The sequence below is a fragment of the Trachymyrmex cornetzi genome, unplaced genomic scaffold, assembly GCF_001594075.2.
Source record: "Trachymyrmex cornetzi isolate Tcor2-1 unplaced genomic scaffold, Tcor1.1 scaffold402, whole genome shotgun sequence".
Classification (NCBI taxonomy): domain Eukaryota; kingdom Metazoa; phylum Arthropoda; class Insecta; order Hymenoptera; family Formicidae; genus Trachymyrmex; species Trachymyrmex cornetzi.
Genome location: NW_017298767.1, coordinates 26,928 through 51,943, shown reverse-complemented (window position 1 = coordinate 51,943; position 25,016 = coordinate 26,928). Strand labels below are relative to the sequence as shown.

The 25,016-nt window shown below is 34.0% G+C and overlaps 2 protein-coding genes across 2 annotated transcripts; one reads left to right on the top strand and one right to left on the bottom strand.

The window, feature by feature from the left end:
* Nucleotides 1–1,932: 1,932 nt before the first annotated feature.
* Nucleotides 1,933–18,517, top strand: LOC108764244 (uncharacterized). The gene is made up of 17 exons (XM_018512380.1): nucleotides 1,933–2,456; nucleotides 2,613–4,518; nucleotides 4,612–4,926; nucleotides 4,988–4,994; nucleotides 5,051–7,756; nucleotides 7,941–12,158; nucleotides 12,576–13,353; nucleotides 13,519–13,730; nucleotides 13,803–13,937; nucleotides 14,242–14,379; nucleotides 14,464–14,639; nucleotides 16,090–16,240; nucleotides 16,779–16,952; nucleotides 17,026–17,165; nucleotides 17,735–17,896; nucleotides 17,970–18,068; nucleotides 18,231–18,517. The coding sequence occupies exons 1-17, from the start codon at nucleotides 1,933–1,935 to the stop codon at nucleotides 18,486–18,488; spliced, it is 12,099 nt and encodes a 4,032-aa protein (XP_018367882.1). The 3' UTR covers nucleotides 18,489–18,517.
* Nucleotides 18,518–19,141: 624 nt separating this feature from the next.
* On the bottom strand, nucleotides 19,142–19,811 carry COX7C (Cytochrome c oxidase subunit 7C). The gene is made up of 3 exons (XM_018512383.1): nucleotides 19,605–19,811; nucleotides 19,376–19,522; nucleotides 19,142–19,270 (listed from the first exon to the last, which is right to left on the bottom strand). Exons 1-2 carry the CDS (start codon nucleotides 19,707–19,709, stop codon nucleotides 19,409–19,411), a joined length of 219 nt encoding a protein of 72 aa, XP_018367885.1. The 5' UTR covers nucleotides 19,710–19,811; the 3' UTR covers nucleotides 19,142–19,270; nucleotides 19,376–19,408.
* Between the last annotated feature and the right edge of the window lie 5,205 nt (nucleotides 19,812–25,016).

The window sequence follows — 25,016 nt, the reverse complement described above, 5'->3', positions numbered from 1 at the left end:
TAAGAGAATCCTACCAGTCATCACATAAGTTGTACATGCGGTTGATTATTCGTAATGAATGTTTCGTAAACTTTTCATGTATGTATATATACCTATAAGAATATTTTATTATATGCATGAAAATTTTACGAAATGTTTATGGGTGCTTTCTATGATAATACAAGTCGACATAAGTGTCGTTCTATCTTTGTCACTTTCTGAATGTCAAGAAGACTAAAACGACGCTTGTGTCGATTAATTGTGTCAACATGTGCTTATCAAATGGAAGGTACCCTGATGAAAATAAAAATCGGAGCGTAAATAGGAGCGTAAATCGGATGTAATGGGAGAGTAACAAAAGCGTAAACGAAACTTCTAGAAGGCGAAAATTGAGACATCAAAATGTAAAAGAAGTATTTACGCTTCTTTTACATTTCATTGTTCCAACTTTCGCCTTCTAGAAGTTTCGTTTACGCTTCTGTTACTCTCCCATTACATTCGACTTACGCTCTAATTTTTATTTTCATCGGGGACCCTATATAGTTAGGACATTATTTGTTTATTATTTATATTTTTAACGACATTAAAAATGACCTAATTTTTGATCGAAACATCTGTTTTATGTTTTAATGTATATCTAGATATTATTTAGATGGAATATTAAATACCAGCAATTAACAACCAGCTTTGACTCTTAGTCCGCTTGATTCTTTGAAAAGAATAAAATTTTGCATTAATGACACACTATCGATCAATATAAAATTTTAACAAGATATATTACTGGATACTAAAATAATATCGCGCTAGATATCCGGCTATTTGGTCGGATAGTAAAAATTTCAGTGAAATTTTAATGAAATTTTTTATCGAATTTACTTATTGCACTAGTGACACTAATATATTTGTATGCGGGATAGCGAGTAGGTTAGATAGAATATCAATAAAATATGTATATATATTGTGGAATAATAAAAAAATCGATTGGAAATTCTATTCTACGTAAAACACTCTCATTTGTGACGTTTGCGTTCGTCAATTATTAATATTGCTCCTGTCAAACTGCACGAACTTTATAAACTTCATGTCGAAGTAAACACTACATGCATTGCTTTTCCATGACAGTATACCTTCGTGAATCATTGTGTGATGCTCCATGGAAAATTCGTGCAAAATAGCGGCGACGGTACGTGTAAATCGTGAGCGAAGGACTGCCTCCAAGGATGCCCGTGATATGACGCTATGCGAATTATTCTTTTCATCGTATTTTACATTGCGATTTATGTGGCAAGAATCGCGATTGGTGATGATATCGTCAAAAAGTTGTCAAGTACATGCATACAATCATTTAAACTTAAATTCGTCTCAAATTATTTTTTCATTAAACGTAACAATCTTAAGTTTTTATATTTATAAATTTATATTTATATACACTATATATTTTTTATGTACACATTTTACATTTATATGTTAAACATATTATTAACTCCTAATTAGCTACGGGTCATTTGGATTTAAAGCAAAAATTTCTGTACAAAATTTTTATTGATACTATGAGATTCTAAATTGTAGGTAAAACAACTTTGTATCTTCCTCTATCAATCGTTGTAAAACAGAGGTTTATTTGTTATTCTGTATTTCAAATAAGATGCTTTAGAACTTAGATGTAGTTTTCATAATTGTAATTGAGGATTAAATAATTTGTGAAGATGCTTTACAGCATATAGCTGTTTAAAAACTAATTTAATATATTGCTCATGCATATAGAAAAGACTATTTTTTTATTTTAATAAACAACTAATGATTGTTTTATTAATATTATTGTGCATACCTTCCTAGCCTCTCTTTTTTTCAACGCTTATAGGAAGCAGCAACAACAGATATATCTTCAAACAGAAAAGTACAACATCGCGAAATAGAGTATCCGAAATACCTATCGATGATGGAATAATCCATATGATAAATAAGTATAATAGACAGTCATTAGGAAATCAAATCGAAGGCTTTCCGCAAAACAAAAAAATTTTAAACAACTTAAAGCGAAGTCTGCGAAAAAGGAAGAAACATGTGAAAAATTCGAATAACAAGATTGTGAATCGTTGGAATAATTACACAGGCAATAATGATATCAATGAAGAGGATACCTCATTGAATGCTGCCAGATTTCCGATCTGGCAAGTCCTGGAATCAACACTTGCCGTAATCAATTTGGATTCTACGACAAATCCATCAATCATGGAAACAGAGATAATTAATCAACCATTGCTCGCGTTTGAAAAACCGCCATCGCAATTAGAGAATTTAGATCACTCTATGGATAAAGCAATATTTCCTGTCGCTAGGCGATATCCAAATTCGCGGAGATTACTTGATCTAAATGCTTCTAATAAAAATCTAATCCTTTCTAGAATCGCAAGTCCGAAATCAGAAATTACGGTCAACGTACAAAGTCCTGCTTTTAAAGGATTAAATAACAAAATGTTACTTTCTGCGTACCATCCTGGAGAATTTGTTGGCGTGAACTCATCGAACTCCAATCGTCCTCAAGAATTTCAACGGCGATACAATGGATATCAGAAGGATTTGTCAAATTCATACAATGTTAAAAAAGAATTATTCAGTGATCGTCTGATAAGCTCTAACAAAAGATATTTGCTAGTACCGGTGTCTAAGAATCTGTACGTTTTGAAGAACGTCCGAGAGAGTTCTCGAACAGGTGTAGATGGAATAATTATACCTAAGCGATACAAATTGTTAGAAAAAGATAAGGACAACGCAACCTCGGCAATCCTCTCGTTCAAGGCACATATGCATCACGATGTGAAAGATGTAGGTAGAGCGTATCTTCAAAGAGGCAATCTCCATTTATTTGATCATGACATGAATTATTTATATTCTACTCTTGAGTCTCGTGTTTACAAAGAAAATGAAAATCCTACAGAAAATCCGGCGTGGCCGACCCATCTTGACTTCTTGTACCCAGATATTACTTTTCAGACCGATCCCAATTTAATCGACGTTACTTCTAAAATTTCCGAAGAACAAGTTGTCTCCCCCGTTCCGGATTACGAAAATATTTCCTTGGTGGATATTAACTTGCGCGGCAGAATCAATTTTTATGATTTGTCGACACTTTCATCACCTTCTTCCTTCGATATTTCTGATTACGATGTAACTTCAAAGAAAATCGCGAATCACGGTCAACTGAGTACCTTATCTGCGGCAAAATTAAATGAGGTAAATCCGATTCAACAAAACAGTAGAAATTACGGAAACTCTTTGAAATACAGCTTTGGTGTCGAATTGACGACTACTGATTTCCGAGATACTTTTGACACGCTTGATGAATATATATATACACCAGCTACTTTAGAAAATGTTGAAATAGATTTAATTAACAATAAAGAAGTATTTGATACGCCACAAAGTCGAGAAGACGATCCGAAATTTTTAACGGAAAGCAACGAAGATAAATCTATAACAGACTTTATAGATGACACTTCAACGCAATATAGAGTTGCCTTTGACGCATCTGCAAATGAAGATAATACTTTCTTTCCGAATATCACTAACTGCTTTGTTAATAATGGCATTTTAAATAGCCAAGATATAGATAATCAGGAATACGGAATCTCGATTTCAAGCGAATATAACAATAAAATGTCAACACATTTCAACGATTTTTATTACAATAATAGATCAATCGATGAGGTATTGTTTACTAATTATATTACTAAAGTGGATTTGTTTCTTAATAAAGAAGATTACGTGACATCTGCGCCGTTACTTCTAAATACTGATAAATGGCCATTGAAGAAAGCGCAGTCTAACGTAGAAAATTCAAATGCTCTATTAATGGCAATTAAACCATTGTCCTCAGAGTTACAAAAATTGCTAAGCGCAATTCAGTTAGTCAATCAAAGTATCAGCAACGTGCAAAGTAGACTGTGCGATAAAAAAAACGTCGGATCAGCGAGGACCGAGCGAGAGAGCAAAAATAGAAACGCCACGAATATTACGAAACTAGTTGATAAAGTAGATTATTACGATTCTGATTTCTCTACAAAAAGTTTTAATAATCAGTCTTTGGACAAGAGACGTATTGAAATCGAAGGTAAAAGTGTTGCAGAACACGATGTAAAAATTAGAAGAACTATCTTTTTAAATAAATTCATGACACCGTTTCATAAGCGCAAAAGCTCGATTAGCGATTTAGAGGTACAGAACAGTCGCAAAAACTTCCTCAAAAAGAGAAAATTGAGTGAGAGAGAGTTTTCCAAATCAGGCGACAGATTGCCTCATTCGAGGTTTAATAGAAATTTAAAGTCTCTGACGAAAAATTACAAAACACGAATGAAGCCAATCCAACAGTTTAGCGGATTGAAAAAAATGAAGCGCACAACAACGCCAATTTTAAGATTACCGTATTCGATTAAAAGTGACATATCGAGCGAAAATTTTACAGGCGACGGGCAAAATCATCAAGAGAATGATCAAATAAATAGATCGATAATTTCGCCGGATAATACACCCTCTTTAAATATATCTGCAAAGAAGGACAATTCAGCGCATTTTTTATCGGATGATAAACAAGATCTGACACAACGCAATGTGAAGAGAGCAATGTTGAACGAAATATCTGGTTCTGGTAAAGAAAAAAAATTTCATCCTACTGATCCACAATTTTATAAGGAAGCAACGGCTTATCTTGATATACTTGGATTATTGGGCAAAACTAAAAACGTAGAATACGCTACTGATGTATGGACCACGCAGAAACTAATGGAGTCGTTGCCACCATTAATTTTCACAACTACAGAATTTTTTGTTTCTACGTTAACATTTTTGCCGTACTTTACCGAGGCACCGACAATTACAGCTTCCAGTACAATCGCAGAAAAGAAAGACATTTTCGAGATAACTAAATCATCGTTATATGAATACATAACAGTTACTGATTTTGGATACAGTGAGGACTATGATAAACGAAATTATACAAGCATGTATAAAGAGTACGAGTACGAAAATATAACTTCTAAAATTTCAGAGATTTTATCATTGACACAATCGTCAGTTATGTTAAGTACTTCTATAATACCAATGTCGACTACGTTGCCACTACTTTATATGACAGAATTAACAATGGAGGAAACTGCAATATCAATCACTGATTTAACAATAACACCAGTTGTTGCGATTACTACTGAAGTAAGTGAGATTTCCATCACAATTCCAATGATAGAAAATTTTACAATCAAATCTGTCATGTTATTAACTCCATTTTTAGAAGGTATGACGGATATTACTTTAAAGATTACAATTCCTGTAGTTACTAAAACTTCAATCGAAGAGATATCCTCGTTAATTGCTGTAACCGTGGTTACAGAGGAAAAAATTGGGGAAAGTATATCAACAAGTTCGGAGACGGAAATAATACAAAGTTCATTTATCGAAACAAATATATCTTTATATACATTCTCGACAGCACCATTATTTAGGACTACACAAACAGAATTGATGATAGAAACTACAACTTCTACCGTAGCAGTTTTAACAACTCTAACAATTACAAAACCTCAAACTACAACATCAAAATCTACTGTTGGTGAAAATATAACTTTGCATGAAGCTGAGAGTACTACTGCAATCGCAAGTTCGTCTACGGTTTTAGAACAAACAGTTGCGATAACAACTTTAATACCGGAGGACGAGAGTCCAGTGTCACAGATTGAGAAAACTATAACCGCGGAGGAAACAGCTACAGAAGTTCCAACGACTATCGAAACTTCAACGTCTACTGAAACTTTAACAACAGCTATGGAGATTCCAACAACTATAAAAGCTACAACAATTACAGAAACTTCAATACTTACTGAAATTTTGACAACTCTTAAAACTCCAATTACTGAAGAAACTACAAGTACTAAAACTTCAACGCCCAGTACAACTCTAACATCACTTAAAACTAAAACAACCGAAATTTCAACAACTAGCAAAACTTCGACAATTACTGAGATTTTATTTATAAAAACTACAATTACTGAAATTCTACCGATTAATAAAACTGTGACAACTGCAGAAACGCCAACAACTATCGAAACTTCGACAGCCAGCAAAATACTAACGATTAGTACAATTCCAACGACTATAGTTACAACAACAACGGAAACTTTAACATCTACTGAAATTTTGACAACTTATAAAACTCCAATTATCAAAGAAACTACAGGTGCCAAAACCATAACGTCTAAAACTTTAACGCCTATTAAAACTAAGATAACTATCGAAACTTCGTCAATTACCGAAATTTCAACATCTATAGAAATTACAAAAATTACCGAAATTTTAACGACTAATAAAAGTACAACAACCGTGGAAACTTCGATATCCATCGAAACCCTAAAAGCTAGCGAAATTCCAACTATTAGTACAATTCCAACGACTACGGCTACAACTATGAAAACATTTACTAAAATTTCGACAACTTATAAAACTTCAGTTATTAAAGAAACTACTAGTGCCGAGACCTTAACGTCTATCAAAACTTCAACGCCTATTGAAAAGACAACTACCGAAACTTCGACAATTATCGAAATTTCAACAACTATAGAAACTACAACGATCAGCAAAATTCTAACGATTACTGACATTCTGACAACTACAGAAACAGCGTTTACCGAAATTTCGACAACCAGCGAGATATCAATGATTAGTACAATTCCAACAATTACAGAAACTACAGTCATTACTAAAACTTTAACATCTACTGAAATTATAGCAACTACTAAAATTCCAACGATTAAAAAAACCGTAAGTACTAAAGGTTTGACGCCAACAATTACGGAAACTCCATCAAGTACTGAAATTCAAATAATTACCGAAATTTTAACAATTACCGAAAGTTTAGGATCCACAGAAATTCCAGTAACTTCGACTACATCTATTACAACTGTGTTTTTCACAACGTCAGAAAGTACTACATCATCTGTGACAACATCCCCGAAAGAATTTTTTCCAACATCAACTCTGACTACTTTGACTACAATTATTACTACTGAAACAGCTGAGACTATTTTAATTTCTTCGACAACATCTATTATAACGCTATTACAAACGTTGATTACAAATACGACGCTAAGTGAAACGCCGTGTACTACGATTTCTAGCATGTTTTTGACTACGACAAAAGGAGCTGTTACAACTTCTTTCAAAACTGCAGTTTCAACTACGTCACTAAAAGTAACAACGACAACGCCACTATCATTGGTTACAAGCACAATATCAAGTGAAATGCCGAATACTACGCTTTCTACATTTTTAATAGAAGAGACTACAGCTTCTTTAACACCTATGACAGTATCTTCATTTGAGACATTACACACTAAAGCTGCATTGCCAATTCCTACAACGGTATCCACAATCGAAATGTTCCTGACTATATCATCCATCTTGACTGTGAACGCCACAGTCTTCAGTACAACTCCTAGCACAATCACGGAAGAGATCCTCAAAAGTACAATATCTTTGCTTACATATTTGACGGTAACAACGCCTTCTATCACTCAAATTTCAATCAAGCCTATTATGATGGATAATGGAACAACAGCTTATGAGACTACCTCTACCTTAGTTACTTCATTTCTTTTAACAGAGACTATTGAAGGTACGACGTCTTCTGTAATAGAATATGAAGAAACTAAAGAATCTGAAAAATATTATGAAACCACGAGAGAAGAAATAGCGACAGTTACGAGTACAGCTAAACTAACAACGACAGAACGTACGACAACTTGGACTACTACAAAAGAAATTACTATCATCGAAGAAACAACACCAATAACTGACTATTGAAGGTACGACGTCTTCTGTAATAGAATATGAAGAAACTAAAGAATCTGAAAAATATGAAACCACGAGAGAAGAAATAGCGACAGTTACGAGTACAGCTAAATTAACAACGACAGAACGTACGATAACTTGGATTACTACAAAAGAAATTACTATCATTGAAGAAACAACACCAATAATGTTTTTTACTATATCGTTTTCTGTCGAAACGACTTCAGAAGCAACTTCTCCCGTAATCGAAACGATTATTTTGACCACGATAACTGAAGAAACTTTATTGATTGAAAAAATCGTCACTGTTACTCCTGAAGCAATGATCGAAGAAATGTCGTCATTATCGGAAGTTACATTAATTTCCATTGAAACAAGTACAATACCAATAATAGAAACAAGTATTACGAGTACCAGTTTGGTACTCACAACAGCCGCGACGACTGCTTTACTTTTGGAAGAAATTGCCACAGAAATTACGGAAACAAGTTTGATAACAACTATTACTACAACTGCTACATTGTCGCCAACTACTAAAAGACCAGAATATGCAACAATTTTAGAAGCTGCAATTACCGTGACGCTTGCTCCATTTTCCGAATTTATTCTATCAATAATAATTACATCGGAAACGCCTGTAATTACATTGGAAGTTATTTCTACATTGCCAAAAACTGTATCAGAAGAGTTTACGATGTCAACGACTGAAAGTCCATCAATAACATACGCTACTCAAATTTCTATATTACTTATCGAAACAACCATTTATCCCATTGTTTCAATTTCGGCAGAACCTACTGAAGAATCGCTAGAAGCTGAGACGGAATATTATGTAGCAAAAGAGCCATTTTACGAAGAAGAATATGAAGAATATGAAGAATACGATACCGAAATACCGACTAACAGGTGGTATTATTATGACGAATACGAAACCACGACAAAAGAAACAGCTGTGACAGAAAAATATACGAAATTACTTAAAGAAAAGACAACGAGTCCGCCTTTTATTGAAGGCACAACGACATCTTTATATAAAATAAAAACTTCAGAGTTTACAAAATACCTAACACATTCTGAAGCTGCATCAACTTACATTAATGTGACTTCAACCGTGGCTACTTCAGGAATATCTTATACCGAAAAAATTACTTCGACTTCTACCTTAGAAACGTCCACGTTGACTATAGTTGAAAATGTAACAACGGTTAAAATAGAAACTGAGTTAACAGCGTCCGCTGCAAGTAAAGAAGTAAAATCAACGACAATGTGGTTAACTTTTGGTTCTACTGAAGAATACACTCTTCCCTCTTCAACAACTTTTAAAATTCCGACGGAGTCACTTGAATATCTAACGATTCCTCCCAAGTACATGGATGTAGAACGGTTTACGCGAATCTGGCTCACCTCACCAAAATTCATTACAAAGCCTAAAGAAATTCCAAAGATTGTATTGAAAAAGACTACAATTCCAGAACAAGTTTCAGAGACTGAGACTGCCGTGGAAAAATTAACTTCTTTTTTCATCTCATCAGCGCTAACGACGTTACCGGAAAGAGAAGTTATTGAAGTGTACTTAACAACCATGAGTACTGCACCTTCTGAAATGGAAGGTATTATCAAAACCGCTTATGAAGTTACCACTTCAGCAATGATGGGAGAAGAGACTATTCCGAGTGTAACACCATTTATCACGTCCGAAGCTGAAACTGAACCTGTATTTCCTACGATGAGCAAAACTGTTGAATGGGAACAGAAAGAACAGTTACTACAACGACTCGATAATCTCAAACAGCATGAAAAAGAGATGGCGGAGAGAGAAGAAAGGCTGAAGGAAAAAGAAAAACAGTGGGACATAGAAAAGAAAAAACGCAGGAAAATGATGCAACACGAAAAAGAGAGAGAGAAGAATATTACAGTAACAACCGAGGGCTATGCTACAACTACTACTAGTATCTCGATTACATCTCCCATCTATACTATTAGTACAAAAAATTTAACTGTGTCAACTACAGAAATTGAAATTACATCCCCTAGTTTCGAGATATCTATTATTACGTTAAGTTTAGTCGAAATTACTACGGTTCCAACTAAAATAACTCTATTTAGTATCACAGAAAAAATCACATCCGAGATATATACTACAGAAAAAATGGAGGAAGTTACTACAATAGAAAGTACATCTGTGACATATGCTCTAGAAGAAACAGTTATACCTTACACTATACAGAAAAGCACATCTATCACATACATTACAAAAGAGATAGAGGAAATGCAAATTACAGATTATATAACTTTGACACCGTATGTTACTACATCTATCATGGATTTGTATAATATCGGTTTAGCTTCAATTGAAACTACAACTTCGTATGCTACCAAAGAAATGTATACTGTAAGTTATGTATTCGAAACGACTCCATTTAGTATAACAGAGGAAATCATATCTATGATATATACTATGGAGAAGACGGAGGAAGTAATAGAAGAGACTACATTTACGCCATACGTTACGGAAGAAATAGAGGAAGCGCCTTACACTACGGAGAGAAGCACATCTATTACATATCTTATAGAAGAGATAGAGGAGATGCAAATTACGGATTACGTAACCTTCACGCCGTATATCACTACATTTGTTGTAGATTTATATAGTATCGGCTTAGCTACAATTGAAACTACGACTCCTTATACTATTAGAGAAATATATACTACGAGTTACGTGACTCTTTACAGCGAACCTTTATTCGTTTCATCTACCATTACTAGTCCAATTACATTAGTCACCGATAAGTTCATTACTTTACCTATTACTACATTTAGTGAAAGACTTGAAGAAATCAGTGCAACTTCAGTTACAACCCCAACGTGGTACACTACAGAAGAAACATACATAGCAACTTATACAGATATTTATGGTAAACCTTTATTCACTTCACCGGAATTAGAGTTTACGATCACTTTATCGACTATGACTATTAGCACGACTACAGAGGTAAAGTACTATGAGGAAATAGAAAAATTGAAAGAAGAATTGCGCAAGAAGGAGCGCGAATTAGAAGAGAGAGAAAAGATTTTGCTGGAAAGAGAGAAAAGATTAGAGAGAGATATAATGGAATTTAATAAATACATGAAAGAATTTGAAAAGAAAAAAACATCATTTATACCGTCCGAGAAATCCATGCTCACTAGTTTATCAACGCCAGTGCCGCCGACTGAAAGGACTACTATAAAAGCTCAATTAACAACGCAGATTAAAAGTATAACCGAAAAGAAAGAAAATCAAACGACTACAAAGATAGGACCTACTCGACATACAGAAATGAAAGGCATCGAAGAGAAGAAACAAATAACGTATATTCCTGAAAAAACTGTCACGCAGGAAGAAGAAGAAATAATGACAAAACGAGTTTGTCTAAACGTTTTAGAAAATACAACGATTCCTTTCGATAAAAGAAGAAGAGATATTGTAACCAAAAAGATCTGTCTGCCGTACTTTCTGGAAAAAAATGAAGAGAAGGAATCAGTTGGTCGATTAAGCAGAAGGCTTCTCGCTCTACCAAGTACGAAGAAAATTAAAAGACCGAGATGGAATGTTCCATTAAATTTTCGGCATCGCAGAAGAGAGAAAGAGACTACTCGTAAGATTGACAATCTGCAGCTGTCGGATTATGAATGGCTGAGCAACAATACCACTAAGCCATTGCAATACTTTAAAGGTTTCACTAGGATTTATAGAAAAATGAAGAAATTTCCAAAAAAGATTGCAATGCAAAATAACACGACCAACGATTTTCAAAATAGTACTTCTCTATATGAGCAACATGTTTTTGATCATCATGAAAGTGTCTTCCAACCAACTGCAACGTTCATGTTGGATAGTAAGAAATATGGAAAGAAAAATGCCTTCTTCAGGTACAATTTGATTACTACAAGAAAAAGTGACTGTTACGTTGACGACAAAGCAAGTGTTCGAAAGAGAGATGTTTCATCGATAGAGAACAATGAACGGTTTTGGTCGAAGAAAAATACGGCCAATATTTCAAATGAAAAAGCAACAACTGCAGCCGAAGAAGATGAAATTTATACGGTAAACGTATTACACCTCAATTATGATGAGGATAAACAAACGCATGAAGTAATATCTGCTAAACCAGATGAAGACGAACTAACAACAATTTTATTTGAATCAAATGATGGTATTTATGTAACTGAATTTGAAAAAGATAAGAAAATCACAACGCCAAACTATAAGATTGAAGAGAAAAATGAAGATGATGAAATATCAGATAAAATGGAGAAAAAAATAGAAGAATATAATGATTATATCGAGGATTTAATAGAAGGTATACGCTAAAAAGATCTTAACTTTTCGAATATCATTTCTATGAGTTTTCATTTTCTTATATTTATTTACGTTGTAATACTATTGGTGTGCATTGCGCAAATATGAAATAATCACACTCGGAGAAAAACATGATGAAACTATAAAGGTAACAACTATAAGCTTTTTAGAATTAATATACATAGTTGAATAAATTATAGTTGCAATAACTATAACAGTTTAATCAACTATACATTAATTCTATAAAACTTGAATAATTATCAACTTTATAGTCGACATCGCTATCCTTTTTTCTGTTTAGTTAAATTATACCTTTATTTCTAAGGTTTTATTACAGTAGATATTAGAGAATCTATTTTTTCTTGTGTTATGACGTTGTAACATATATATTTCTCTTAAATTTTTTTAAATATTATAGATTATATGAATTATAAGGAACATGAAACATCAACACAAACATATGATGGGAGATTATTAGATAACGGAAATAAGGATAAAAGAATGACAGAAAATGAAAAAGAATTATTGAATCAAACGTGGCCTACTGAGAAAGATACAATGTATCATTTAGGCGGCACTAAATTATGGGAGCTTGATTTTGTTACGGAACCATCAGTTGAATTATGTACGACAACTGATAAAAGTAAAATCATTGTTGGATCGATCACCAGAACGACCTGTTTTGATGTTGTTCTTAAAAGAAAAGACAAAATAAAATCCAATATATCCTATTATAAACGCCACCTTAATAACAATAGGATAACGAAACATGTTTCTATTGAAAAACGAGATGCCAGTCTTGAAAACATAACAGGAATGAATGCATTGCGTTATGAGTTAAGAACGACGCAACCCAGGATGGTAGCAAAAAAATTAAAACGCGAGTCGCAAAAGCACAAACCAAATCATTACAAGCAGGAAAGTTTCGACAAAAAAAGAATAGTAAGACTTAACGATTTCCGATGTACTAGCGAAGATTCAACAGTGAAAAACCGCAAGCTGTGCATTGCTAATGCGAACAAATTGAAGCGTCAAATTGTTAGGCATGAAGATACAAACAAACACAAAAAGAAGCAACTAGCAAAATCGCGAACATCACAAAATTTACACTCTCTTTATAATACAGATAATGGTGTCGTAAATAAAAAAAATGCATATCGTAAAACGACAACTGCCAATCAATATCTTCAAGTAGGGTCCACCGACGATAAGAAAAACAGTAAGGAAGTAACGCATCCTAATATCATAAATCATAAAAATAAATCAATACCTGCGTCGCGTGAAAAAAAAATCCGTAATTGTTTCAATTGCATTTGTGATATCGCGAATGTAATTAACAACATAACATCTGTGCTTGAGAGAACAAGCTTCTCATTAGACGAAATTAAGGCACTTAATTGCAGCGAATATAAAGAGATACAGGATAAAATAGTGATCTCAATGGATTCCGACATGGAGGAAGTCAGAGAATTTCCCCAACCGCATTACAACACCGAATCACTTAAGGGACAGAAATATATCAAACTGGAAGAACTGGAGGATAATTTGAAAAGCAACTCGGAACTTTACAGCGGTACTTCCATCGCAAGTTTTTCATCAAGTATTTAATATTAAACATGACAATAATATAAAGAATTTTTTCCAGATAACGATGTTATCTCATTACCCGGTCTTAATCTCAATTTACCCTGTAATCAAGACGGTAATGGTATCACATGGCTATCAAGCATTAGCAGACCGAGTTACACATGGAAAAGAACGGACGGCATTGCACTTTTCGGTGCGGCATCACATTGTCCTGTCACATTTGAATTCGAAAAGAAGCATTTCACAAAAGACGTCATAGATATAAGGCTCAATAACGAATAATTTTTGAATTATGATGTATGAAAGATGCTCCGGTAGTTTTACACTATATCTTAAAAAACTGTGCATTATTAAGTCTTGTGTCTATGACACATTTCTTGTTCTACATTACAAGTTATATTATATGTGAAAACTAACTCATCAGAATCCAATTTTTCGTATAATTAATGTGAGAGTCTTTCGGTGAAATTTGGAATTTACGGAATCATTCGTTGTAGGTTTCGTGACGGAAAACGGCGATTTGGAATTGCGAAATGTGAACGCGAAAGACACGGGAAATTACACCTGTGTCATGACGTACATGAGCCCCGATAATGAGGAATCCGTGGAAACCACTTACGAAATCCATTTGCAAGGTAAATCACTAATTGAAATTTATATTTCAACGAGTTCGAAATGGTGATAAATGATTCGTCGAGCTAAAAAGAGGTCTTTTGCAGTTGTCACGCTGCCGAGGTACATTGTGCACGGAGAAAATCGTTATCATGTACGATCTTGCGACGAAGGGGACTTGGATGTGCTGGTAACATATCTACCCCCAAAATTGAACAATATTATATGCGAGGCAGATGTTTGCAACGCTTACGTCTTAACGCCGTCTTGCTCCCGAAGTCAAGTACGTTTCCTTATGTTAGAGGAAAGTGTTATCGATACTCACACAGATCTCCTAAAGAAATACTTCTTTATTTCTTGAAAAAACTAACTATTGCATTTTATTAATACCAATAAAAATATGATTTGTTTAGATATTTAAAGAGGTAAAAACTCATAATTCATATATTTGTAGCTTATTTCTACACAAAATTAGCTAAAAACAAATTCTATAAATGCGAAAATAAAATTTATGGAACTTTCTTTTGCAAATTGCACAATTTATATTATTGATAATATTATATCGCTTTACATGTTTCTAGTTTTCTAAATCAGTTATTTATTTTTTTTCTTAATATGGGTTTTATAAAGTGCAATGTAAATCATTATCCGATGGCGCAACATCCCAAGACGGGACAGGGCCTACCTCTCATGAGGTTTTCGTAATAATGGATTATTTTCCGGAATTAGGTTGTTAGAGAGCCTAATATCCACCTTCCAGCTTGGAGGATCCATACATATATCCACACATATATATATATATGGAACCTACAGTTTAACGCCAGATCCGAACGGCGCTGATAATCAAAGATTTCTTAATCACCAGATGTAGTCATTTTCGGCTTTTTAACGTGAAAAATCGCGTATGTGGGCGCAGGTGGGATTAAACCCGGATTTACAGATCGCGAGTCAATCGCATCGAGCGGCAAACCACTCGACGCCTCGCAATGTAAATCAGCATATTTATAAAACAGACTATAAGCTTATACCTTAGGGCCACTTTACGATTCGTCGATTAGCTTAATCAGCCGATTAGTCCAATAGCATTTATCGTCAAACGAAATGATAAATGCGATTGCCCAATTCCAATGGACTAATCGGCCGATTAAGCTAATCGGCGAATCGTAAAGTGACCTTTAATCTTTATAGTGTTGTATTATAGTATCAAATAGCCCTATCAAAACTGAAGGCAATCGTATATTTATAAGAAAATCTTCAAAAAAAGAAACTGTCGCGTTACATGTTTGCGTCTTACAAAACAGCATAAAGTATGCATATAAATGAACGAAAAACGTTTTATATAAAAGTGAAAAGAGTCTAGAAAATATACATATTTATTTGTAAGTATTTGTGTTGACGGTTCTTTTGAAAGAAAAAGAATAGGAATATGTAACATTACTATCTACTGTATCAGTTTTGGGATCCATTTTGTCAGATTCTCATTTTTACTTACCTTACGGAAAAGTTGATTATTGCAAAATTATAAAAAGTATTATAAAAGCTAATATATTTTCTGATAAAAGACACTTTCTAGTTTATATTTATATTTCTAAAGTTTTATTTTTGGCTTCCGTTTAAGAAATATTGTCCAAAAACAAAATAGTATCAATGATCTTCCTCTACTACACAAAATGAGATTCATTCTCCTGGACTCTTAATTTTGATCTTCTAATGTGCGTTATTCTTGGTCATAGATTACAGTGAATATTCTGTTAGTGCCAACGCATATTGTTAAACTAATGACGGTCGATCCTAAACGCTGCAATGTCTTCTGTCTTAAAGCCATTCAAGATAAACTCTCGCTGATACTGAGTAAAAATCTGCAAATCTTCCTCGGAAAGACTAGTTAGTCGACAAACATATATTCGTTTTACCTTGTCGCAACATACTCTCTACTTTCTTACGATACAAAAATTAACTTCATCCATTCTATTTTGTCTGGTTTTGTCTGTACACACTATCGCTCAAAAATATTTATCCATTCTTTGTCTTTCTTAATTAAATAAAGAGAATTTTAATCTTTCTTAATCTTTTAGATATTAGGTTTGATAATAATGTTTAATAGCACAAAATTTTATATTCTATATATGTAAAGACAATGTAGTAGAATTAGAATGAAATTTAAGTGTGTAAAAAACTATTTAAAAAAAATCGGGGTGGACAAAATACTTTTGAGTGGTAATGTATATTGCATTTTCATTAAAGTTTCATTACGTTACAAAGAATTTTTTAACTTTTTTATTCGGAAGATATATTCTCTCTCTTTCTCTGCAGTAAAATGTGATAAAATAATTAATAAATACTTATAATTTTATTGAATTAAAATAAAGGAATGTTGCGGCTTTATATAACTCACAATCTCTATAGAGTTCTTTAACTATAGTTATTTTTAGATTGCCGCATTACGAGCAGAGACTGGTGCCGATCGTTGAAAAGTCGTCATTTGCAAGACGGAAAAGAGGGAAAACCGATGCAAACGTATCCGCCGGAAGATCCAGTAATATCGGTTTATTCTCTAGCTGCCCAGCGGGATATGGTCTTCGTGATACACATTGTGGTAAGTGATTCACATATCTGGAAAATCAATACGATATAATCAATTAATTAACAGTTAACGGATTTTCTTTCAGTTCCTTGTGATGTGGGCACTTATAGCGAGGACGGAATATCGCACTGTAAAAGATGCTCACCTGGTACGTATCAACCGAATCACGGCGCGAGAGTTTGTCGTACGTGCACTAATCCAACGACAAAAGGTTGTTACAATATGGTACGTATCCGATGCAGCTTGTAAAATATGCACAGTTACGTCTGAAGAGTTTCTAGATAATTCTAAAAAATTCTAAAAAATCGAGTTCAGATATCAGCTTTTATTCTTATACTTATATATTGCTTTCTTACAATGCAATAAAAATTAACTTCATCAATTCTATTTTGCCTGATTTTGCCTATACACGCTATTGCTCGAAAGTATTTATCCGCTTTGTCTTTCTTAATTAAATAAAGAGAAACTTTAATATTTTTTAATCTTTTAGATGTTATTTGGGTTAATAATGATGTTTAATAGCTCGAAATTTTACATTTTACATATGTAAAAATAATATGATAGAATTGGAACAGAATTTAGATGTAAAATATATATATATATATATATTTCTTTTCCTAAATCATTTTTAGTGATATCTGATGATGATGACAATGATGATGATGATAATGATAATATATAAGTTATATTTATCAATATGGAAACTGGCAATCTTTAAGACAACTAGCAGTTAATTTTTAATATCAATCTTTAACATTATTGTGGTATATAAATCATTTTCTCTTATATTATAGCTCTGGAATTCTTTCTCTGCTGTAATGGTAACTTTAGCGAGTATCGGCGCGATGCTGTCGATATGTTTGCTATCACTATGGATAATTTGCTGCGCTAAGAAGAAATTCTGCGTAAAGCGAATAGCTGGTCTTATTATCAGGGAAAATACGTTTGAAGGAGAGGTAAAATTGCAGTTTAATATTAAATTTTAAGAAATGATAGAAAAGATGGACAATCGACTTTTTTACTTTACAGAAACACGTGGAGGAGCAATCGTTGATAAAGGCAAATGAAAACGAAGATCAGCAATGGGACAGCGAGTACAAAGCCAAGAAAAAGAAAGGAAAGCTTTATGTAAATAAAAAACACCGAAAACAGAACGAAATAAAAAAATACAAAACTCACGTTCGTAAAATTCTTGAATACGATAAATTTTTATTGATCTTAAAAATTCTTACGTTAAATTTAGCAGAATTTAAGTGTCCAAAGTTAATTTCGTTTTTTATTTCGCTATAGCTACACGAAGATGAATGGGGATCGCATCGTATAAAGAATGTCCCAATAATTAGCCCAGACTCTTATCGATCTCATGAAGATTATAACAATCGTAAGCATCTTTTAATATATAAACATATGAAATCTTCTGAAATACTACTTCTTTACATAAATGTTACGTTTTTGTATATGTATGTAATAACTCTATTTTATGTAGATTATCCAAAGCGGTCATGTCGTAAAGGACCGCGCCTACCAGAATGTGATTTTGATACATGACAAAAGACATACCTGTAAGAAAACTTACTGCCAATAACGAAAAGAATTACGTAATTTAATAGAAACCTGTAAGATACTTTAAACTTAATTATTAATTAAAAACCTATGTAACATTTATCCGATTAAGTATATATATTTTTAATATATAACTATATCTACTAAATCGCTATGTTTTTTTTATCAAATGTTAAATGAGGGAAATGATATGCTTATGAATACTGACCCTTTTTACACCAAGCATTTGATACATTAGTAATTTTCTATTATCTTAATTTCAGCAATGTATATAAAGAATGATGTACTAAATTGATATAATATAATTAAAATCAAAATAATAAATAATAAAAATAATTAATTAATATTCACATTATATGTTTATGTGTATCACTGAAATTAAGGTAATTCAATAGAAAATTAATAATTATCCATATCAAGTTCATAATGTAAATTAGCCAACTGCAAATACGAAATAGAACTCAACTCTAGTAACATGCAAGGAAGAAAACAAAATGAGTAGTAAATGATAAATAGTAAATGAACTTAAAATATCAGATTGTACTCCAGATGATTAGATATATTATTAAGACCGTAGAATTGAAAGTTCACAACAAAAATGATATAATAATCTTAAAATAAGCTTCTACATCTGATAAACATTATCAGATATCAATAAATCATCTTTATTACAAACGCATACATTTCCTATTACATTATCCTAGTGTACATAAACTGCTCACAGCATTGATATAGGATATTATACTAATCCGATGCAGTCATGTAATCTGAAAAACAGGATAATAATTAAGAATGGTATGAATTTTCATCAATCAAAAGTATGTATTGATATGTATCCACGAATAAAAACTAAGGAATTTATTATAAAATACCTGACTCGCAAGGCGACACAACGTACTAAAAGCTTATTTTTTCAATTGATGACGGACCATGAAGAAGGGAAGGGAAAATCCACTGCCGCAATAAATCATAAACCCAAGTAGCAGCAAGTGCCTATTTTTCGTGCTGAAGGGAAAGTTCTATAAGGAATATCGTGATTAAATGTCCAATGGCCGTTTCATACATTGGATTGTTATGCAACTATACGAATTTGTTACTCACGTATCCAGGAACACCGTCGTAAGGATCGTGATGAGCACTCCTACGAATCGCGCTCGTTGTAAACCTTCTCACCTGGTGAGCGATCGCATTTGCTGAATTTATCATTTTTGAGAATAAATGCTCGACCAAACTACCAAAACTAAATTTGTTGATTTGTTCCTACGTTACTCACTATTGCGCATTCGTGCACATACGCAATTGCACACTTGTGCAGATACTAGACATGACTACAGATGGCGGCCAGGGTTGCCAAATTATTTTGACAGAACCAGAGAGAAGTTTGAGACTCTTGAGAGTAGAGAGTCCTATATATAAGTATATGAGAAAAGCAACGTTTGCTGGATTCACATAGGGCCACTTTCACCAAGCTCAGCCTTAACCAGCCTAGTAACTGTAATGGAATAGAAAGAGATAGAAATAGTTCTATCTCTTTCTATTTCATTATAGTTACTAGACTGGTTAAGTAAACCGACGATGGTGAAAGTGGCCCATAGGATCCTAGATTTATCAGAGAGGCGCAACCGGGGTTGTGCATTCTGATTCGCTGTTGCAATCTAGAGTCCTAGATTTATCAGAGAGACGCAACCGATGTTAGGCATTCTGATTTGCTGTTGCAATCTAACCAATTGCGTGACTTGGCAGCCATTTATAGTACTAGTGACATATTTCTATTTCATTTTATCCTATACATTCTATCTCACATTATCCTACACGTCTTATCTTGTTTGACATAGTTTAAAGGCAGTTTCATAGCATGTCGGCCATGTTTAGTACTCTCCTTAGCACCTTTGTCATACTGACTTAAGCCGGTTGTGACTCTCTGATAAATCTAGGACTCTAGATTCACACTGCATCCGATGTGCATCATACGACGGTCTGCAACCAATCAGAAAACAGAATTCCGATGGATTTTGCTTCGTATCATCGGAATTTTGTTTTCTTTATGTTACTTTATTTTGAAGCGTCTCTATGTCCACAAAATGTGGACATTAAACTACGTAGCCAATGTCCATGATCCGGTCGGTAATGTCCACAATTTTTTGGTCGTATTCTTCGCTATGTCCACGAAATTTGGTCCGTTAAGCCCGATGTCCACGATGTTATGGCGTGTGTACACGATGCTAGAAATCGGTCCGAGAAGAAAGAATTGACCATTGCGATTGGTCAATTCTTTCTTCTCGGACCGATTTCTAGCATCGTGTACACACGCCATTAGAAATCGGTCCGAGATCTCGGACAGAAAAAAAATTAACAAATCACATTTGAACAATTTGATCACATGACCATTACGATTGGTCAATGCTTTCTTCATCCGAGATCTTGGACCGATTTCTAGCATCGTGGACACAAGGTTTAACGGCCCGAAATTCGTGGACGTAGCGAAGAACACAATCAAAAAATCGTGGACATTACCGACCGGATCATGGGCATTGGCTACGTAGTTCAATGTCCACATTTTGTGGTCACAGAGGCGCTTCAAAATAAAGTAATGGCGCGATCCCATGGTGCGGAATTAGCGCAATGCGGAATTGGCGGAACGTTCGTGATTGGTCGTGGCTTCATTCCGCCGATTCCGTTCCGCTAAAATGTGTTTTCCTATGTCCCATTGAACGGAACTTGCGGAATGCGCAATTAACTCTGACCAATTGCAATAGTCTTCCTGTAGATCACTTTCATTAGATCTACCAGAATAGCGTTTGTCATTGGCTCGCATTGATTGCCTGAGACTGAAGTTACATGCAGTGGTTCATGCGATAGCAAATCGTGAACCAATAGAAACAGATATCGTGCAGAAAATATAAAAATACTTCGTGATTGGTTGAATTTTGTTCCGCTACCGCATGGACTGCTCCATATAACGTCAGCCTGAGACTCTATTCTTGAAAAAAGTCTGTTCGCGTTGCATGAAATCCCCAAATATTTTTGCACTTAAAATGAGATAGATATATATTTGGTTTTGAAAAGAGAGAAAGCGAAGATGCCGAGTGCAAAAAGTGCGAGCAACGCGAACAGATCTGAAGAAACGTATACGAAAATCTAGGGAAACACTATAGTATACGTAACGTATACTGTAGCATTCCCCTAGATTTTCGTATACGTTTCTTTTCAAGAATAGAGCCCCTGATGACTCCTGCACACTGGACGCGGGAACGCTTGCCGCGCGGCAAAATGAGACACGGTAAATACCTCGGCACACCAGTGCGATATTCGTCGCGCGCGACACGCAATATCCAATGAGTGTTCAGCTTTACCGATGTTCTAAAGGTATACTCTCATTGGATATCGCGTGTCGCGCGCGACGAACATCGCGCTGGTGTGCCGGAGTCATAAGGCTGAGTTTCCACTGAGCGCTAAGCCCGGATCCTCATACGGACAACAGTGCTTTGACACCGAGAGCTGATTGGTGAAAAGCCAATTGTGGGGGTAAATTTTACTCCCACAACCGGCTTTTCACCAATCAGCATTCGGTGTCAGAGCGCTGATTGGTGAAAAACGGGTGGTGGGAGTAAATTTTACCCCCACAACCGGCTTTTCACCAATCACTGCTCTGTGTCAAAGCGCCGGTGTCTGTATGAGGATCCAGCCATATTAAATGTTTTTTAAGTACGTAGATATCTAATCGCACGTTTCCACGATGAGAGTCTTCTTTTATAAATTATGTCACGTTTTAATATACTGACACAATTCGATTACACTCACTTGACAACACGAGGAATTGATGAACCGGTTAATCATTTAATCACTAATAATCACAAACGATTGATTATTCGGCGATTGAAAATCACACGAAGCTTTAAAACACGCGTGTAAGCCCGGATCCTTATACGGACAATAGCGCTTTGATACAGAGCGCTAATTGGTGAAAAGCCGGTTGTGGGGGTAAAATTTACCTTCATCATCGGTTTTTCACCAATCAGCGTTCGATGTCAAAGCGCTGTTTTTTCGTATGCAATACTTTTCAAGAATAGGGCCACCGGGCCAACACAACATGCGTTACGTGCGACAAGCAGCTGACTGACTTTGGCTGCGGTCGATTTGGATGCTGTCAGCGCTTTTCAATACTTCTATTCTTATTTTACGTCTAATGAACGATAAAGATAGAATGATGATTACAAGCGCTTAAAGCGCGTGAGGGTTGACCGCAGCCTTTCTTGGTTATCGGTGCAATGAGTGCAGTTCATGCATCACCGAGGCGCTGTGTGATCTGCACTCATTGCACCCATAACCACGAAAGTCAGCTGCTTGCTGCATGTTGTGTTGTTGTATACAAACTTACACACGTGTTTTAAAGCTTCGTGTGATTTTCAATCGCCGAATAATCAATCGTTCGTGATTTTTAGTGATTAACTGATTAACTGGTTAATAAATTCCTCGTGTTGTCAAGTGAGTGTAATCGAATTGTCAATATGTTGAAACGTGACATAATTTGTAAAAGAAGACTCATCGTGGGGTAACGTGTGACTAGACATTTAATATTTGAGTGATGGAGAAATGAATTACAGTAAACACTTGTATCGAGCATTATTATGGTACATCCAAATTTATTCCTCCAATTGTTTCAAGAAGCTAGAGCAAAATGGAATCATCGAACATCTACAAGGTAATAAAAATTTTATAATTGAGATAATAATAAGTTTTTAAAGTGTTTTTGGCTTACGTTTTTGTTTCAAACATTTATAACTCTTTAATTGCTAAAAAGCACGATCGCGTTTCTCATAAAACTTCTCATAAGTATGTAATAAATACTACGAGCTCGATATCGCAGATAAAATTGTTAGAGGAATTTTTGTAAAATTGAGAAATTAGACAATAATTGCGTGCCACAAGTATTATAATGCCTATTGACATACAGTTAAGTCTAACAAGTATTTCAGTACGTCGAATTGTATGAAACGCTCTTAGAATTCGACGTACTGAAATAATTGTATGATTTGTATGTCAATAGTTTTATAATACGTATATCGCACGTAATTATTGTCTATGTTCGCCCTTTTACGACGTTTTTCTAACAATTTTATCAATGTATTATAATTAAAATGTAATCCAATACTTAAAGGGTACAATATCCATTTTAATTTCATCATTCTAATTTATAATTTAATGAAATTAGCATATTTAAAGTATGTCAGTATGTGAAAGGCAAAGAGATAGTGTGGTAGAGGAAAGATAGAAGGAGGGGAAAGAAGAAGGAACGTGTTTTTATAAACGTATGAATGCATCCAGTCAATGTGCGCTCCGTGCGTAAAGCGCCCACGTCCAACCATGAGCGCCGCTCCTGCCCGTCTCTTATATGCGACCCGTGATACGCTAATTATTTCTTCTTGTAATTTGAAAACTAAGTTTTTTTTGGATAAAATTTTCGTAAAGGAAAAATCGTCTTAACACTCGGTCAGAAATACGTCTCTTCAGGGACACATGGGTTATTCTGAATCACCCTGTATATATATATATATATATATAGGATAAAGAATCTGTATCAATTTGCTTATTTAAACCTTGTAATTGTCTTTTAATATGCACCATTTCTGATATTAATCTTTTGTTATAGGATAGTTCTGTATCCAATATTTTAATTTCCTCCCAATTATGATTAAATTTGATGCGATGGTCCGAAATAACAGAAGAAGATCCCTTTTTTTTGTTAATATCAGAAAAGTGTTCATGCACTCTAGTATGTAAGTGTTTTTTTGTTTGGCCGACGTAATTTGTATCACAAGCATTAATTAAATTAGATTAATTATCCTTGTTTTATTATTTTCCGTTTGTTTGTATAACTTAAAAAATGCCGTTTATTTTTTTCCTGCAATTAATAAATTATTAATAATGAAATCAAATAAGGGAAGAGTGGGTAAAGTAAAATACGCAGTAGCAATACAGCTGATGAGTTTGGAGAAATTTATTTCTTATACATAGCAAGAAATTTAATTATAGAATATTATGACGGATACATTTTTTATTTCATGATCGGAAATTTATTTCAATTAATTAATTAATTGCTTAATTAATCTGAATACTGAAAGAAAATAGTCGTATCAGCAACTAGAAATTTGAAGACAAATAGCGCCTCAACTATGTATTATAAAGTTCTACTAATATGAACATAAATAAGTTATATGAACTAAGAAAATACAGTAATATTAACCAACTACAAATGATCAATATCATCATATTTTCTTAGTTTAATTTATTTATTGTTCTTATTAAAACTTTTTAAAACATAAATTTTTATATATATGGATAGTTTCCAGGAATTTTAAGGTTGTTGAATTTTGTTACAGAACTAAAAAATGTACTCGAGATGCATTATGCTGAATGGTTTTCTTTTTAAGAGAAATTGAATTCCCTCTGGTAGCAATGCCGTGTACTGCTCGGCTTTAGTGAAAAGATTTTGAATGTATTTTTTGAAGTTAC

Bases quoted from the DNA above. Each gene is read 5' to 3' on its own strand.
- LOC108764244 (XM_018512380.1), top strand. From the start codon at position 1,933: ATGATAAATAAGTATAATAGACAGTCATTAGGAAATCAAATCGAAGGC. The intron at 13,731-13,802 runs GTACTTCCATCG...AATTTTTTCCAG, and splicing joins CAACTCGGAACTTTACAGCG to ATAACGATGTTATCTCATTA. The intron at 18,069-18,230 runs GTAAATAAAAAA...ATTTCGCTATAG, and splicing joins AAAAGAAAGGAAAGCTTTAT to CTACACGAAGATGAATGGGG.
- COX7C (XM_018512383.1), bottom strand. From the start codon at position 19,709: ATGATAAATTCAGCAAATGCGATCGCTCACCAGGTGAGAAGGTTTACA. The intron at 19,523-19,604 runs GTGAGTAACAAA...TATTCCTTATAG, and splicing joins ACGACGGTGTTCCTGGATAC to AACTTTCCCTTCAGCACGAA.